The 17,992-nt window shown below is 36.0% G+C and overlaps 1 protein-coding gene across 1 annotated transcript; it reads left to right on the top strand.

Moving 5' to 3' along the window:
- Positions 1-4,746: 4,746 nt before the first annotated feature.
- LOC133179906 (uncharacterized) lies at positions 4,747-9,390 on the top strand. The gene has a single exon (XM_061314582.1). It carries the CDS (start codon positions 4,747-4,749, stop codon positions 9,388-9,390), a length of 4,644 nt encoding a protein of 1,547 aa, XP_061170566.1.
- The last annotated feature ends 8,602 nt before the right edge of the window (positions 9,391-17,992 follow it).

Here is a 17,992-nt window from a genome sequence, read left to right as displayed (position 1 = left end):
GTCAAACAATACCGTAACTAAAAGCATGCTTAGATTTGACAATCTTAGCAAAACTTAGATAGAGGTGACTTTAGTATGTCTAAACTTTTATACACATATTTAGAACTATTAAATGTTGATTCTCGGCGTTAAAACATTCCCCTATTCATATTTTGCATTAAAGAAAATAAATATCACTATTAAATACTGGTTTAAGAATTTTTAGTTTTTTCATAGGGAGTTGGGGGAGGGCATACATATAGATGCCGAATTATATTTTTGGGATAGTTTTGAAATACTAGTTGGACCTATGTTATAAACGCTATCATTATTTGTAAATTGTACAAGGTTATCATGGCATTGTTATGTTCACTGTGTAAATATGGGATGAAATATATTAAAGAAAAAAAAACAGAAAAATTTTCGGTGAATTAGAAGATGATGACTAGAAAGCTAACAAAGAGTGTCTGAAATTTAGAATAAATGTAGAACACAGCAAGCACGGATTGAGTCAGGGGTTCACTACCGCCAGACAGAGAGAGAGACAGACAGACAGACAGACAGAGACAGAGAGAACTGTTAATAACTTGGAGACATTCAAAAACACTTCCTTTCGACCCTTGATTAGATTGTAAATAAGTATATAATAAAAGGTCTATGTAGAGTCTTTGCATACCGGCATTCGCTGATACATGGAGTGGGATTCAAAATTCCCTTATTTGTTTTACTTTAATTTATAAGAGTTTCAATTTCAAGAAGAATGTCGTTCGGTGCCATATGTCTGCGAGAATGACAAAGCGAGTGAACATTGTCAAAAGAAAAGAATAACAACAAAAGGTAACTGAAAACATCGTAGTCTCGAGTGATAAACAAAAGGTATGTATTTACAAAAATAAATAAATAAATAAATAAATAATAAAAATATGTGCATAAAATAATATATATATATATATATATATATATATATATATATATATATATATATATATATATATATATATATATATATATATATATATATATATATATAATATAACTAAAAATAACTAAATAATTTAAAAAATAAACTTCATCTTACATTTTTTTTGGGGGGGGGGGGGGCTCCGTGCACTATATGGTCCCAAATCAATAATTAGAGGACTTTATTTGTCTCGCTCCCTTTCTTTTTCTTAATTATTACGTTTTACATATTAAATAAACATTAACCTTTCTATAGAACGATTGATGTGGAACTTTTTAATAAGGGTACAAATTCATGGTTATCACCGTTGTAATGCGAGATAACTCGTACGCACTTATGGAGAGATAACTCCTGCCAGCCACCCTGCAAGCGGTACCAGATAGCCTCAACCGTGTTTTATATATGACAAAATACTTCTAAATCTGCCACTGCTGACCTACATTTACTTATTGAAGGTCAGCAGCTGGGAATGGAAAAGTTCTTACATGTATTTACACTTATTAATCATATATACATTTATCATGCTGATCGGAATATTGACATCAGTGTTTTCAAGTAAAATTGGGTTTAATTTATAATTTACAAGGAATTTTAGATAATTATGTTGACCAAGTCTATAAGGCTTAAAAAACGTATACAGAGGTGTACGCTTTCGGTATTTTCTATGAAAATTTAAGCGAAACATGATACAATCAACCTTTTTTATTGTCTATAAATAAAGATTATCTGTTCCTATGCAGTTCTGTAAGAAATACAAACACGATCTTGCATTACTTGTGGACAAGACACCTCCTTTCCGCTCCATAATCGATGGTTTAACTCGTTATTTTTTTCTTCCAGAAATTGTATTCCTAATACATTTTAAGGCATTCCAAGTCTGAAATGAAAAAAAAAAAGAAAAAGAAAAAAGATTACTCTATAGATATTTATCTGTATAAAAAACGAATGTACATATTAACTACATGTACACTATTGCTAATCTTGAAGTAAGGGAGTATTTTTAAATGGATTTTATCCAGATTATCCATAAAATAATAGTAATATATTTCATAGGAAATATGTTTAGTATTCCAATAGATGTTTATCGGGGCTGGAGGAGCGTTCTGTCCAATATCACCTCTGTGAAAACGGCGGTGCACTTTACCACTAAATTTTAAAGATTCAAAGTCCGTCTGTGATGATAATCCGTTCCAGAAAAAAACGAATTAAAGTATTTTATCGTTACTACAAGGACAAATGCACAAGGAAATGCCCCAGAGAGTTAATGTATCCAAAGGAAGTGATAAAATTATCATTGTCACCGAAATAATAATTTATCAAATGCATGTATCTTACCTACGGTTGTGTAACATGTAAACATAGGGAGGAGTTCTAAAGAACATCTTTATCTATTTTAATGCAGTTTTTGTCTTAGTAGATGACGTGATGTATCGTCTTGCAATTCATGTCAGCAGTTTGTTAGGTATATTTTTAAAGATTTTTTTAAAATTTATCAGACACTTACATGAAAAAGAAACATAATCAAGCTAGTGATATAATCCGGGAATGGCAAGGATAACTCTATAAAGAAGCACTGTGACGTGTTTTGCATACAAAGTAACACAAGTAACAAAATAACATAAGATTTGATAACTGAACTAGAAATAAAATCTCTATGTAGCTTATAAAAAGGGACGTGAAAGTGAATTTTGATTCTTCTATTTGAGTGTTCTGTTATTCTGCATTTCGATTATTTGTATTTTGTCTCATGTAAATAGAAGGGGGGGGGGGGGCTTACTGATAATCAAATTATACATGTACTGTATTAATGAGTACCAATAAAAAAAATTATATCAAGAATTTCATTTAAAACTAAATACATCCCTTTCCAATTTCTTTTGGCTCCCCACTGGACTGTGACAGTTGATCGATCTTTTACTGATCGATATCAATGCAAGTGTCTGCCGTTTCATGCTGCATGTTTTGAAGACGACATGCGCATATTTTCATAGCTGACGCGGATAAACTCTATATTTAAATCATTCATATAATATTATATCCTTATTTTTATAGCTTTTAGTTTTAGGGAATTATGCCTGTTAGAGTGTACTTCAGGCTTCTGAATCCCTTCCCGAGGATTCGTGTGTATTTCCTGTCGAATTCACTACGCAGATTTAGGCATATAATTTTCGATTTTGTGAATCAAGTAATGAGTATGTACATGCAAATTAATGTGTTTGTCTCTAAAATTAAATTATTAGCATTGGCTATATAAAATATTTTGTTCATCGAAAAATTGATCTAAACAAATCGCACACCCTTTTTTAAGCCTTCGGAGATTCACGGTTTTTATTTGAAGCAAAATTTTTCAAGGTCTGTAACGCAAGTTATGATAAGGCCATTCCAAGTTTTTTTTTTATGTGCAGTGTACGCGGACGAATTAATTTTGAGGTTATGAAATTAAAAACAAACACATATTAAAATTGATAAATAAAAAGCTTTGAAACGCAAACACAAAGTTAACTCAAACTAAAATCAATAAATACGAATCTCTGAAATGCATTTTACTCTTTTGGGATTGACATCTCTCTTTTTTAAGTGGTGTATTAATTTTTTTATTTCAATAAACTAGTAGTTTATCTAAGTTTTATGGCGAGGAGAGGTCTCAAATGATAATAAGAAATTCTATAACTGTTCTGAAATGCTGCGTTTTTCCCCTTTTGGTTTGTGTGTTTTCTCGGATAGGAAGATAGGTTAGGATGGACGCTAAACAAAGAAAAAACTTGGAATGGCCTCATCAATCAGGACTCTTATAACCGGTCTCCTTTTGAAAGAGATTGTGTTTAAGTATACTGGTGATTGTTCCTGGTTAGGGTATTTTACATGAACCGTGCAGTAAAGCGGATCCACTGGAATGAATAAATAACGATCTATAAAGGAAATCCTAACATCAGAGAAAATTTTTTTAACGCAGTTTCAGACACCTCGTAACCCCGTAGTAGTGAGTAATTTATACGTATATCAAAACAAAAAAATAGAAAATACGAAATTAATAGCGCTGCCATTTGTTGGAATGGAAAAGGGGAGTGATGTTGACTCTTTCATTGCCAAAAATCCAATTTTGACAACTTTATATGGGACGTTCCAATTTTCTTTTTAATACTGATTCATGTATCTTTAAAAATTTTAATGTAACTTCATAGACAATGCGGAAAATGATTGAAGAAATCATTAGGACATTTTTACATTAAAAAAATGATAAATTTGATACGAGCACAATTTTAAAAGAAGTACTACCTTGTCTCGTCTGTATGGATGAATCAAGCTTCATTACTTGTCTGATGAAATCGTTTGTAATAAAATTGTAATGTTATGTTGTTAAGAAAATTTTTGGTACGAGTTAATCATTACTGGTACGAATTATTTTTAGTTCATGCATTTCCGCCCGAGTGGGCACATGTAATTATAGTTATTTGCGTAACATTGTTTGATTATTTGGAGCCCATCAAAGTGTAAGTTTATTCTTTTATCAGTATAATCGATTGAATTATTACATGTATTTGATAATGTCAGTGATAAATAGTGATCTAGAACTGTAGTTAATGTCAAACCAGTACATCATACATGTGATCCTTTTCGCGCCATATTTCTTGTGTAAAGATATAATGTCCATCAAGTTAAGGGCTGTCAGCTTATGATTCGTATATTTTTTGTTGTAGCTTTCACTATATATTGAGATATATGTGCATGACGCACTGGAATAAAGCATTGTCAAATGTACTGACTCGGGCTTTACAGTGAAAGACTTTGTACGCAGCTCACGCATCATGTCGGACGTCTCCGTAAGCGCGGAACTCGCCAAAATCCATATGAAGTACGCAGATGAGGAAACTGCATTAAAGAAAGCACAAGCTGAGATCATCTATAAACAGCAGTTAATCAAGATGGACCTTGAACTTTTAGCAGAAAAACGTGCAATTGAAGAGATGTATGCTAAGGACAGCATTAGTTTAGAGGATTTAACAGATGTTAGTTCGTGGTGTTCAAGTGAATACAAGCCGATATCTGTGAAAGCTCAAGAGGAGAATATTCAGTCAGTTCAGTTATCAGCCGAAACCCCAGCATTTGTTCCTAGACATATGGAGCCACATGCACCTAAGCGTATTAGAGATGGACTCACCTTTCACCCTGCACAGCCAGTGGTAACAGACCCGTCTGCTAGAGAACTGTTCCCAGGTCGACCGAAGGTCACATCATCCACATACATACCTTTACGAGCTAACACGCGTGATAACAGACTCAATGACACTCATAGAGCACCTTGTCTACCAGAACAAGGATGGAAAGACTCTGTTCATTCATGGGATTTCTCTCCGGAACCTACCTCAGCATTTGATAGGGACTTACTTCCTCCCGAAGTAGATCATATTCCACCTATAGGGACTCGTCCTGTAGATCAGTGTTCCGACTTTGCTAAGTTCCTTCTCAAAAAGGATCTTGTTCTTACAAGACTCTCCAAGTTTGATGACCGACCTGAGAACTACTTAGCCTGGAAACACAGTTTCAAGTCAGTGATGAAGGAGCTTGACATAAGTGCATCAGAAGAACTGGACTTGCTTGTGAAATTCTTAGGCCCGAGTTCAACTCCTCAGGCGATAAGTGTGCGTTCGTCAAATCCGTTGGATCACCAGAGAGGTCTGTTCAGAATATGGAGTCGACTTGATGAGAGGTATGGCAGCCCACAAGTGATAGAAGCTGCACTAAAACGGAAACTGGAAATCTTTGCTAAAATCAGTGTTAGAGAAAAGGAGAAACTTTATGTACTCTCGGATATTCTCTCAGAGATTGAATCAGCCATGGAGGACCCACAGCTCAGGGACTTGTTATCGTACTTTAACACTTCCTCTGGGACAACACCTATTGTTGCAAAGTTACCACCATCTCTGCAGTCCAAATGGAGAGACAGAGCCGTCAAATATAAAAACAGACACAATGTGGCTTTTCCTCCGTTTAGAGAGTTAAGTGAATTTATTCGTGAACAGAGCACTATCTGGAATGACCCTGGATTTGTATTTGCATGTAATCCACAGCCAGTTCAAACAGGAAACAGGGGACTCAGTGTAAATAACAGAAAAACTGCTGTGGGGGACTCGAACAATTCTGTGAGATCAAAGTGCCCAATACATAATGCAGATCATAGCTTACAGGACTGTAAAGGCTTTCTTAAGCTCTCCATGACAGAAAGGAAGAAGTTCTTGCGTGACCGCAATTTGTGTTTCAAGTGTTGCGCGTCTACAGATCACCGCGCAAAGGATTGTACTGTGCCGGTTAAGTGTAGAGTGTGTTCGAGTGATAAACATACGACAGCACTGCATGTTGGTGTTGCCCATAGAACTCAAAGCAATCTTGAGCCAAGGGTCAGTGTAGCAGCCGAGCTCCATGGCGGGGAGCCACAAACCTCTTTGTGTACGGAAGTATGTGGACCAGGATTTTCTGGGAAATCCTGTGGGAAAGCAGTACTTGTGCGTATATACTCCACTGACACACCTCAGAACTATTACCATACTTACGCTCTTATCGACGATCAGAGCAATAGGACACTAGCCCGTTCAAAGCTCTTTGATGCTCTGTGTAGCCCTAAGACAGAGTCTGTGCAATATACCCTATCTACATGTGCTGGACGCTCATCTGTTACTGGACGACAGATGTCTGGACTTACAATTGAATCGTTAGATAAGACATTTAGAATTGGTCTTCCACCAGTTATCGAATGCAATAACATTCCAAATGATCGCCAAGAGATCCCCACACCAGATGTGATCACACATTTTGAACACTTGAAAGGTATTCAGATCCCTCCTCTTGACGAGAAGGCAAACATTTTACTTCTTATTGGAAGAGACTTACCAGAAGTACACCATGTATTGGAACAGAAAACTGGGCCTAGGACTGCTCCATTTGCCCAGCGGCTACCCCTTGGTTGGGTTGTGATTGGTAACGTATGTCTAGGAGACACATGTACACCATCGACTGTAGCTAGCGTCAATAAGACTACGATCCTGAGTAGTGGACGACCATCTGCATTTGAACCATGTGATCATCACTTAGCTGTTTCGATAAATACTGTGAAAAGTGACGGAATTGGACAGGATGTGTTTATTCGGACAACGGATGATGAGAAAGACGGATACTCTGTCGAGGACCGACAGTTCTTGGAAATCATGGGTAAGGAGTTTAAGAAAACGCCGGATGGTCATTGGGAAGCACCATTACCCTTTAAGGAGTCGCGTTCCCCTTTACCAAATAACAGAGAGGAAGCTCTCAAACGTGCACGGATCTTACAGAAGAACCTCCAACGAGACCCTGTGAAACGGGACCACTTTCGCACTTTCATGACAAAGCTGCTGCATAATGGACATGCAGAAGTGGCTCCACCACTTGATACAGAACAGGAGTGCTGGTATCTACCGTTATTCGGAGTGTACCATCCACGGAAAAGGGACCAAGTTAGAGTCGTTTTCGATTCTTCAGCTAACTATAAGGGAATCTCACTAAACGCTGTTTTGATGTCAGGACCTGTGCTTATGAACAGCCTAGTTGGTGTGTTACATCACTTCCGCAAGGAACCAGTTGCTGTAATGGCGGATATACAGCAGATGTTTTATGGATTTTTCGTGACAGAGAATCATCGCGATTTCCTGCGTTTCTTTTGGCACCAGGACCACGATCCCCAGAAGGATCTAGTTGAGTATAGGATGTGTGTCCACGTTTTTGGAAATTCTCCTTCTCCGGCGGTTGCGACCTATGGTCTCCGTCGTTGCGTGGCACAGTCTGAAGATCCAGAAGTGAGGGAATTTGTTAACAACCAGTTTTATGTGGACGATGGTTTGGCATCCTTCCCAACAGAAGAGGAAGCTATAAAGGTGTTACGGAACACACAAGAGACTCTTTATCAAGAGGGACAACTCAAGCTTCATAAGATAGCGTCCAACAGTAAAACTGTAATGAATAATTTTTGCATGGAGGACTTAGCAAGTGACTTAAAAACTTTAGATATTGCTAAGGCTGACTTACCTTTGCAGCACAGTCTTGGACTGGTCTGGGACCTCAATTTAGACACATTCACATACCGTGTGCGTGACGATGATAAGCCGTTTACCAGGAGAGGTGTGCTGTCTGTGGTGAATAGTCTATTTGACCCCCTCGGAATGATCGCACCAGTCGTACTCCTAGGGAGGATCCTGATGCGTGACTTGATAGCTGAGACTACAGATTGGGACATACCATTGCCAGAGTGTCGCATAAAGGACTGGAGGAATTGGAAGGACTCCTTGAAATCTCTAGAACATCTTCAGGTTCCTCGATGTTTACTTCAACATCCTTACAAGGACTGTGTTCTGAAACGTTTGCATGTGTTTTCAGATGCCTCAGAGCAAGCGATTGCTGCCGTCGCATTCCTGCAAGCTATTGACAGTAATGGCGCTATTCACATAGGCTTCACATATGGGAAATCCAAGATAGCACCAAAACATGGCCACACCATACCGAGGCTTGAACTATGTGCGGCAGTGTTGGCTGTTGAAGTCGGTGAGATGGTATCTCAACATCTTGGACTGGAATTGAGTGACATTCAGTACTACTCAGATAGTCGAGTGGTGTTAGGATATTTACAGAATACGAGTAGACGGTTTTACATTTACGTCAGCAACCGTGTTGCAAGGATCCATAGGTCATCTCAACCTGATCAGTGGAATTACATACGATCCGAGATAAATCCTGCAGACTCGGGAACCAGAATCATGTTGGCGTGTCAGCTTCAGGAAAGTTCATGGCTGAAAGGTCCAGACTTCTTGTACACAGAAACTGAGAGCCATTTGAGTGAAGGATTTCATCTTGTCAACCCTGAGAGTGATCGAGAGATTCGTCCTGAGGTTACCTCGTGCAAGACCAAGGCAGATGGCAAAGAAACCGTAGATTATCTCGGAACATCTCGTTTCAAGCGATTCTCCAGTTGGAAATCTCTCTTATCTGCCATAAGAGTGTTGTTGCGATTCTTGACAAAATTTAGAAACAAGAACAAAGACACTGAAACTAATGAAACAGAATTCATCAAGCAGGCTGAGAACCAGATTGTTAGAGCAGTGCAGCGAGACATGTATCCTAGAGAGACTGAAGCTCTAATGGAGGGCAGACCCATACCGCGGACAAGCTCCATTCTAAAGCTTGCACCTTTTATAGATGACCAAGTGATCATAAGAGTGGGAGGTAGACTCCAGACATCAGACCTACCATATGGTGAGAAACATCCAGTTTTGATCCCGGGAAAACATCATGTTGCTACATTGATTGTTCGACGTTTCCATGAACAGACTGAGCATCAAGGAAGACACCTCACAGAAGGCGCCGTTAGGAAGACAGGATTCTGGATCACTGGAGGGAAACGCCTCAGCTGTTCACTTAGAACTCATTGAGGAAATGAGTACAGGATCATTCATCAATGCTATGAGGAGATTTTATGCTATTCGTGGTGAGGTCAAAGAATTTAGATCGGACTGAGGTACCAATTTTGTTGGCGCCGCCGACGCCCTACACATGAAGGTTATCAATGTAGAGGACTCCAAACTGATTTCAATCTTGGAAGACCACAGAACAGTATGGAGATTTAATCCCCCTCATGCATCCCATATGGGTGGGGTATGGGAGAGACTTATTGGGATAGCCAGACGTATTTTGGATAACATGCTCAGAAACCCAGCCAATCAAAACCTGACTCACGAAGTTCTATCCACCTTAATGGCAGAAGTCAGCGCAATTATTAATGCGAGACCTATCGTATCAGTTTCTACTGACCCAAACTCACCGTTTATACTTACACCATCAGTTCTGTTAACACAGAAAACTGGGACCATGACACGGCATCCCGTGGAGTTGGATACTAAGGAGATGTATCGCTCTCAATGGAAATACGTTCAGATTCTAGCGGACACCTTTTGGAAGCGTTGGAAGTCGGATTATTTGTCGACTTTGCAGTCGAGACAGAAGTGGGAGTCTGTGAATGACAACTTGAAACTTAGTGACGTCATTCTATTACGCGACCGAGATGTACCTCGTAATCAGTGGCCACTAGGAGTGGTAGTGCGTGTGTTCCCTAGCGAGGATGGTTTAGTCCGAAAGGTGGAAGTACAGGTTGCTCGAGGTGATGCAAAGACTGTGTATGTTCGCCCTGTGTGTGAAACTGTTAAACTCTTGTCTGTATAAAGTGCAAACTGTACACATGTAGATTGATGTTTCTAAATAGGTATCTTTTATTCTAGTCACTAGTAGTGATGTTGATTGAAGTTGCAATATATGTTGTGATATTAGCATATCAGGCGGGGAGTGTAATGTTATGTTGTTAAGAAAATTTTTGGTACGAGTTAATCATTACTGGTACGAATTATTTTTAGTTCATGCATTTCCGCCCGAGTGGGCACATGTATTTATAGTTATTTGCGTAACATTGTTTGATTATTTGGAGCCCATCAAAGTGTAAGTTTATTCTTTTATCAGTATAATCGATTGAATTATTATATGTATTTGATAATGTCAGTGATAAATAGTGATCTAGAACTGTAGTTAATGTCAAACCAGTACATCATACATGTGATCCTTTTCGCGCCATATTTCTTGTGTAAAGATATAATGTCCATCAAGTTAAGGGCTGTCAGCTTATGATTCGTATATTTTTTGTTGTAGCTTTCACTATATATTGAGATATATGTGCATGACGCACTGGAATAAAGCATTGTCAAATGTACTGACTCGGGCTTTACAAAAATTATATTTCCTTTAAATTATTTTACTCCTTCCAGCTATCAAAGATACATTACGATGAATTGAAATAAAAGTTCAAATTTTTTTTCTAGAACATAAGGCAGGTTAAAGTAAATAGTTTCCGGTTCAGAGAATTTACATATTTCTTTTAACGTTAAAATCAGTAACGCCGTGATGACGTTTTCACGTCAAAATTTGTAATTTCTAAAGAAAACTCCCCATTTTTCGAGACCTCTGGTGGAAAAACGGTTTGTGATAATTAAAAAAAATAAAATGATTTTGAAAGGACAAATCGTAGGCATGTTTGTAAAAAACTGAAATCAAATTTGGAGACAGGGCCGCTCTGTTATACTTAACGTACCCAGTCCTTTAAAGATTTCAACACTATTTGAAAAGAGTATACCTGTATAAACAATATTTAATTCAACCAAACCATATCTAAAATGATTAAAGTTTCATTTATCTAATGTTTTAGTCACGAAGTTTACCCCATAAATAAAAGGAATGAAGAAAGGACATCCGAACTATATTTATCAAGATGAAATTATTATACTAAGATATATTTACAACTCCTATGGTCCTATATAGTAAAAATAGAATCATACATGAAGTGTTTTTTTTTTTAGATCGAAACGAATGAAATGCAGTGAAATTTATTGTTATGCATACACAAAGTGGGCCCGTCATCTGCTCATGAGACAGGCTTTGTCATGCTTTCTACGTACGTTAATTTTAGAAGACACATTTGTAAATACCATCTTAACACTCCTTAGTCATGGTATATTGAATTCACGAAATGTTTCAAGAGTGTAGGATTCTAATAAGTTAAAGATGTGTATTAAGATTGATACATCGCCGTTGTTTTATAACACTAAGTAACCCTCTGTGGCCACATGTTGTGGGCGCCAAATGAGAGTAAAACAAAAGCCGCTGTTCTGATAAAAACGAATTTTGATGAAATTGTATTTTATAACGTTGATAAACAATAAAAATAAATATTTGAATAATCTTATTAAAAAAACTTTTCAGTCGGCACGATTTAAGTGGGTCGGTCGCGTTAGGGGAAACAAACCTATTTTTTATTTTGGCCTTATGTTGTGCAGCTATAAGCGCCTTTTTTTTTTTAAACATCGGGCTCGATGCTATATGATGTTTTAGAAGCTTCCTTCAATATTAAGATTGGTGAATGACGAAAATAATTGACACATTTCCCTTTTTAATCGGTTATCACAACTTATTTCTTTTATATCATTTAAATCAAGATTGACGTTTTATGAAATATATGGAGATAACGAACAGTATTCAAGCTCAAAAGTCCATTAAACAATACAAAATAGGATCAGAGCAAACACGGACCTCTAAACATCAGAGGTGGGATCAGGTGCCATGGAGGAGTGAGCATCCCCTGCCGACCGGTCACACCCGCCGTGTGCTCCTTGTCATGATCGGGAAATAACGGAAAAATCCGTCGACAATTCAGTGTATAAATAATGGCCTAACAATTAGTATGAAAAACGTCAGTCAGCATTTGACTCAATGATAAATAAACGATTGCTTGTTGTCAGTTTCCTTAAAAATTGCCAGTAACTTAGATCCGCTAACCGGAAACGCCACCGTACTCACGTTTTTGCTATTTCATGGCTGTTTATAGAAAATAAAAGTAGACTTTCAATTTAATGTACGATACTTACTATGCGAGTGAAATCTAAATATAGTTTACGGACATCAGCTTGTATCTAGTGTATTGTTAGAGGAATAAGTAAGAACTCTGGTGCACCCGTTTCGGAGTTTATTTGCAAAATTTATTAATTTATAAGTATAGATGCTTCATATAGCATCTACAAAGGTTTACTAATATACTATGATACAGTATATCTTATTTTCGGGGGGGGGGGGGTATTATTTTTGTTCTCATGGTATGAACAGATTTATGCAGTCCTCCATAAAATTCCAAATAAATCATAAGGCAACATTTTTAAACCAGGAAATTAAATCTCAACGAACCAGATTTCTTTCTTCAAAGCACAAAATTTTACTCACGAAAAAAAAGTTCGTATGGTATTGTAATTCAAATAAAAATACACTTTCTGTATATTTCAGTCAACTGGAGTTCAATTCGTGAGTATTAACATATTTGATTGATTTGTCAGGATTTGTTTTGTTAGAATGAATTTTTGAGAGCGATGAGTTATCATCAATGGTATGATTTAAAGAAAAAAAGCTGTTGGTTTCTCAATAAACTGTATTGTGTTTTATTTTGTCTCTCGTGCCCGAGTAAAAATATTCATTCTAATAGCATTGTGGAACTTGAAAAGATAAATCATAATTTTAAAGGTTATTTTTCTTGCCTGAGAGATGAACGTCTATGAAGGCATGCAATAATATGCTGAAAATAACATTACATTTTCAGTCGTTTTTAAGGAACGGATTTGCCACATACACACACACACACACAAAATAAATAAAAAAAAGAAAGAAAGAAAGAAAATGAGATAATATTACTTTTGCCATCATAAATAAAAATCTTGCATACTTTCTGCAAGAAAAAAATATTTTAACAATATATATAGTAACGTCAAGACACAACCTAAGAGAAAAAGGACCCCGATCGAACCTCAGGTTCGTTTTCTGTGTTCGATTTGGGTTCGCTAGGGCTGGCCCGTTGTATGAAAAAAAAGATAACAATGGTTACAAATAGAAAACATAATCACCATCAAACTTTTCTTTTCTATTTCATTGTTTAAGGAACTTGTTTTCATTAAATATTTTGGAAATTATATTTCCCAGTCACGTTTATTACAATTAAATTATTTTCTTCAAGGGAGAAAAAAATGTTTCTATTTATGCTCTAAGTCATTAAAAAATTATTTTTCATAATTCGTATTCATTTTTCTAATTTTACGAAAATACATAACTTATTTTAGAAGCAGAGCGTATTTTCTTTATAACATTGAAGTCCCTTTCTTCTACGCCTTGAAATTTTTGTTCTTTCCTAAATTGTATTAATTTATGCATTAATTAATTAATTATAAACAATTTTAAAAGAATATGAAATGTCATCATGTATCTATATCATGAAGCTGTTTTATTTAGGGATGCAAAGACATATTTAAATGTTCCTTTTTTTTTATTTCATGTCATATTTAATTTATCTTAATCTCCATCAATTCATAATTAATTTATTTATTTTAGTTTATTTAAATATGCTGGTTATAAATTAAACTAGCGATAATGTTCCTCGTTATTTTTTTATAAAGTCGTTCTTATTGTCGGGGGGCTGGGGTGTAGGTGTGTAGGGTTAGGTGTTATTAAACTGTTGTTTTGTTTTTTAACAATTCTTTACCATACAGAAAAAAAAACTTTAAAGTATCATTTATTTGTATAACTCTCAAATTAACGTTTGAAAATGATGAAAACATGTACATGAGTGTGTTCTTTAAAGCGCCTGAAGTCTGAAATATATGCAATAAAAAATCGTTATTACAAAGTCGTTCAAAACAAATTATTATAAAATACATTTTCGGGGTAGGGAATTGAGGATCTGTTTCATTTTAAAATTTTCCGGGTAACGTTTGTTTACATTTCGAATCTTGAACTTACGAAGATCAAATGTTGATTAAATAAATAATTGTTTGTCGGTCGAGACTACGCATTTTCCATTATAGGGAAAATTAAGAGGAGTTTAATTGGGAATATTAAGAAACAAAGCATATCTTGACAAAAAAGGATGCTAAAGAATTTAACGCTTATACATATACATGCATTTCCTATTCAGGCGAAAAAGAATCATTGAACTTAACCAAAACTGAAATTTAAAAGCAATCATACCTGTATGTCACCAATTAGTCTGCCGCTCAATTTGTTTAATACAATTTTTAGATTGATCGCCAAAGATGAAAAAAAGAAGAAATATATATATCTTTTCTTTTTGTAAATGCACGTGGGTTTTTTTCTCATCCTCAATTCATTAATCACGTTTGTATTCAACTACCTAACATATAAATCTATTTTCCTGTAAATTACCGACTGCGAATTTTTTCTAACAACCACTTTTCACTCAGTTATAAAAATATTTATGTTTTTGTTTGTTTGATTGTTGTTTGTCGTCCCTCTCGAGAATTTTTCACTCATTTGGAGACTCCATCACTTGACGGTGGACAGCTGCAAATTTTGACCTATACTCGGCACTCAGGGCCATTGAGCTGTGAGGGATCTTGCCAGCATTTACTGCGACACGGGACCTCGGTTTATACGGTCTCATCCGAAGTACCGGTCTCCACGTGCCATAGTGGGATTCGAACCCGCGACGTAAGGATGAACTCCTTACTCCGCGACTCTGGGGCAGACGCTCTACCACCGTGCCACGCAGGCGACAAAATATTTCTGTTAACAAAAAAAAAAAAAAAATGTCCAATTCCCGAATTCTCAGTCTATAAAATAATCCGTAAAACAATATATTGTGACATTTTGAAATTTTCATCAATGCATGTCTTCTAATTGTAGTTTGCAGGCTCATGCGTGTACGAACTTCCGATCGACTCTTAACACCAATGAACGATTTCAACTATTGTATATTTGGAATATGTAAGGGGTGGAGCCAACAAGCGGTAAGATAAAACGGGGTCCGTTTCAGGCTGGGTTTGCTCTAGTAGACCCAGAACTGACCCCAAGCGAACCCGGACCGCACCCAAAACGCACTCAGATTATTAAATTGCGGACCCCGAATGAACAAAAATGGAACCTGAGGTTCGTTTTGGTGTTCGCTATGGTTTAAAGCTGTGTCTGGTCGGTATTTTATATATAAATAAAGAAAACTATATTAGTTGAGCATATTAAAAATAAACCTGAAATGGCCATGGTTTAGAAGTTTGGATATATGTTGAAACTTTGTTACTTGTCCGTCATTGTAGGGTAATGGAAGTCATTTGGAAATATGGACTCCTTTTCATAAAACTTATTTATTACCAAAGGGATTGACAAATTAAAAAAAAAAAAGAATGAAATGTGTCCTTTGTTATACATTATATATATGAGACATTCTTTTTTAGACAATGGGAGGAGAATATTTAATGGCCTCTACTGCAGTGTAAGGGGGCGTATAGAACACAAAAAAGGGACTACAAATTTTATATCAGATATTTATACATGTAACTATCAGTTTATATAATATCAAAGAATGATTTTATACTGTATATTTTTGTGATAGTAACCAAGTTAAGATAAGGCTACAATAAGGAGGCGGGACCTAATTTATAGGGAAAATGCTTACTATGACATCACACACACACACACAGTTCTTCAAATTACTACATAATGAAATGATTTGCTATTTTAAACTGTTTACTTACTATTGCATGTATTTTTGTCGTTGGTTAAATCCCACAGAGAAATATATTAACAATTCACTAATCGCAATGTACTTGTCAATGTGACGTCATATCGGACAATTTGACGCAGTTTGTATGCAGTAAAGCGGATCAAGTTATATTTTATACAATGAAAAATGTATTTTGTAATTAAATAAAATATTATTTGCAGATATATAAAAGGCCATTAACTTGGATACGGTCCATTTTATGATTTTATTCATGTACTTCTCATACATTCCATAGGCAAGCGATACTGCCTTATATTGAAGGGTAATAGAAAGGTCATAATAAATCGATATATTGCAAGGGCATACCCTCAATGAATTATGAGATGCTTTTACACATAAACTCAAGAAGTATGAAAATATTTGAAAAGTGCTGCGAACCTGATGAAATCTTGAAAATGAATTTTGCCTATATTTAATGTAATTGACCAGCACAATATTCAACATAAGGTCTAACAAATGTAATTTTCGCAATTAGATAGTAAAATCTATATAGGTTCGCAGCACTTTTTACAAACTACAAAAGATGTTGGAAATAGTTATAAATTAAAATTAGATTTTTAACTTGGTTATGCCCCTGCAATATTTGAATTTAGATGCACTCAATACTGCAGATATATTTGCTAAAATCACGTGACTGTCACATCACGTGACAAGTCTAAATAAGAAATCTAATCGTCCTCAACATATAATTTTTAACCACATTACATTTGTCCGATAATGGTAATGTCCCAAAAAATCGCCCGTCCTTGTAAAGAATGTATATTCTTTCTAAAAAATTCGTCGCCGATATTTCCATTTGGCACCTTAATTGTACTGCGAAATATGATTTGTGACACTTTCTCCATACAGTGCACCAATTGTTTTTCATAGGTGACAATGTTAACGTTTCTCCTCATGGTCCTGTCCCTTATTTCCTTCAGCACATTAAGTTCTCTTTCCTTGGGAAATTTCGAGGTTGCATGTTAGATTCGTGTTCAGGCAAAATGCGGCCCTCAAACCTTAGAAGAAAACAGGAAGTAATTGTTTCTTTGTTATGCGCTCGGCATTAGATGTGAAAATCAATGATCGTTTGGATGAGACCTTAAAATCAGATGTCTGGCGTCACGGTAGGCTTTAAACCATCACTGCTCAATGTCCCTTTATGCCGAGTGTAAGTCTAAAGGACTATATTCGGTAATGACCAATATTTGCCCCCCCCCCCCAAAATCAAACTTTGTCGGAGAAATCTTTATTTATGTTTTAAAACAGGGGGGTATCTGCCGACTTCAAAGCACTGAATATTTTCATAAGCCATGACGCCATATGTTAGATATGACGTCAGGAAAATGACGTCAATTCAAATTTTTTCATGATTTACACAGAAAAAGGTGTATATTACGTCGATATTTTGAGTAAAAATCACTGAGCGCAGGCCTGCTCAAACTCAATATTTTAATATAATGTGTAGAATGATAATATCAATGAAATATGTAAATTTTGTTCTTGGGCAGACCTGCGCTCTATAAATTTTATAGAAAAAATTGAACAAATTTTGTCCATTTTTTCCCTCTTTCTGAAAAACAACATAAAATCCGAATAGTTTGTGACGTTATAGAAACAAAAATTGCCAATAACCTACTTTGAAACTATAGTATTTTTTGTTCATTTAGATTTCTCATACAATATATAAAATTCAGGACATTTCAAAATTTTTTCAAAATATGACTTTTGGAGGGGGGGAAAATATGCATATACCGCATATAGTTCTTTAACTGTCCTCCCTGGCATACAGTGTCGAATCTATATGCAAAAAAAACCCCAAATGGGAATTAATAACATGTTCAGTACATGTACTTTCCCACTTGAACGGTGAGCGAACGCTGAACGAACGGTGAACGAACGCT

The sequence above is a fragment of the Saccostrea echinata genome, unplaced genomic scaffold, assembly GCF_033153115.1.
Source record: "Saccostrea echinata isolate AGI-Se365-2 ecotype Australia unplaced genomic scaffold, CSIRO_AGI_Sech_v1 ptg000005l, whole genome shotgun sequence".
Lineage (NCBI taxonomy): Eukaryota > Metazoa > Mollusca > Bivalvia > Ostreida > Ostreidae > Saccostrea > Saccostrea echinata.
The sequence above is the reverse complement of the archived record's forward strand: the minus strand, read 5'-3'. Positions and strand labels throughout refer to the sequence as shown.

Bases quoted from the DNA above. Each gene is read 5' to 3' on its own strand.
- LOC133179906 (XM_061314582.1), top strand. From the start codon at position 4,747: ATGTCGGACGTCTCCGTAAGCGCGGAACTCGCCAAAATCCATATGAAG.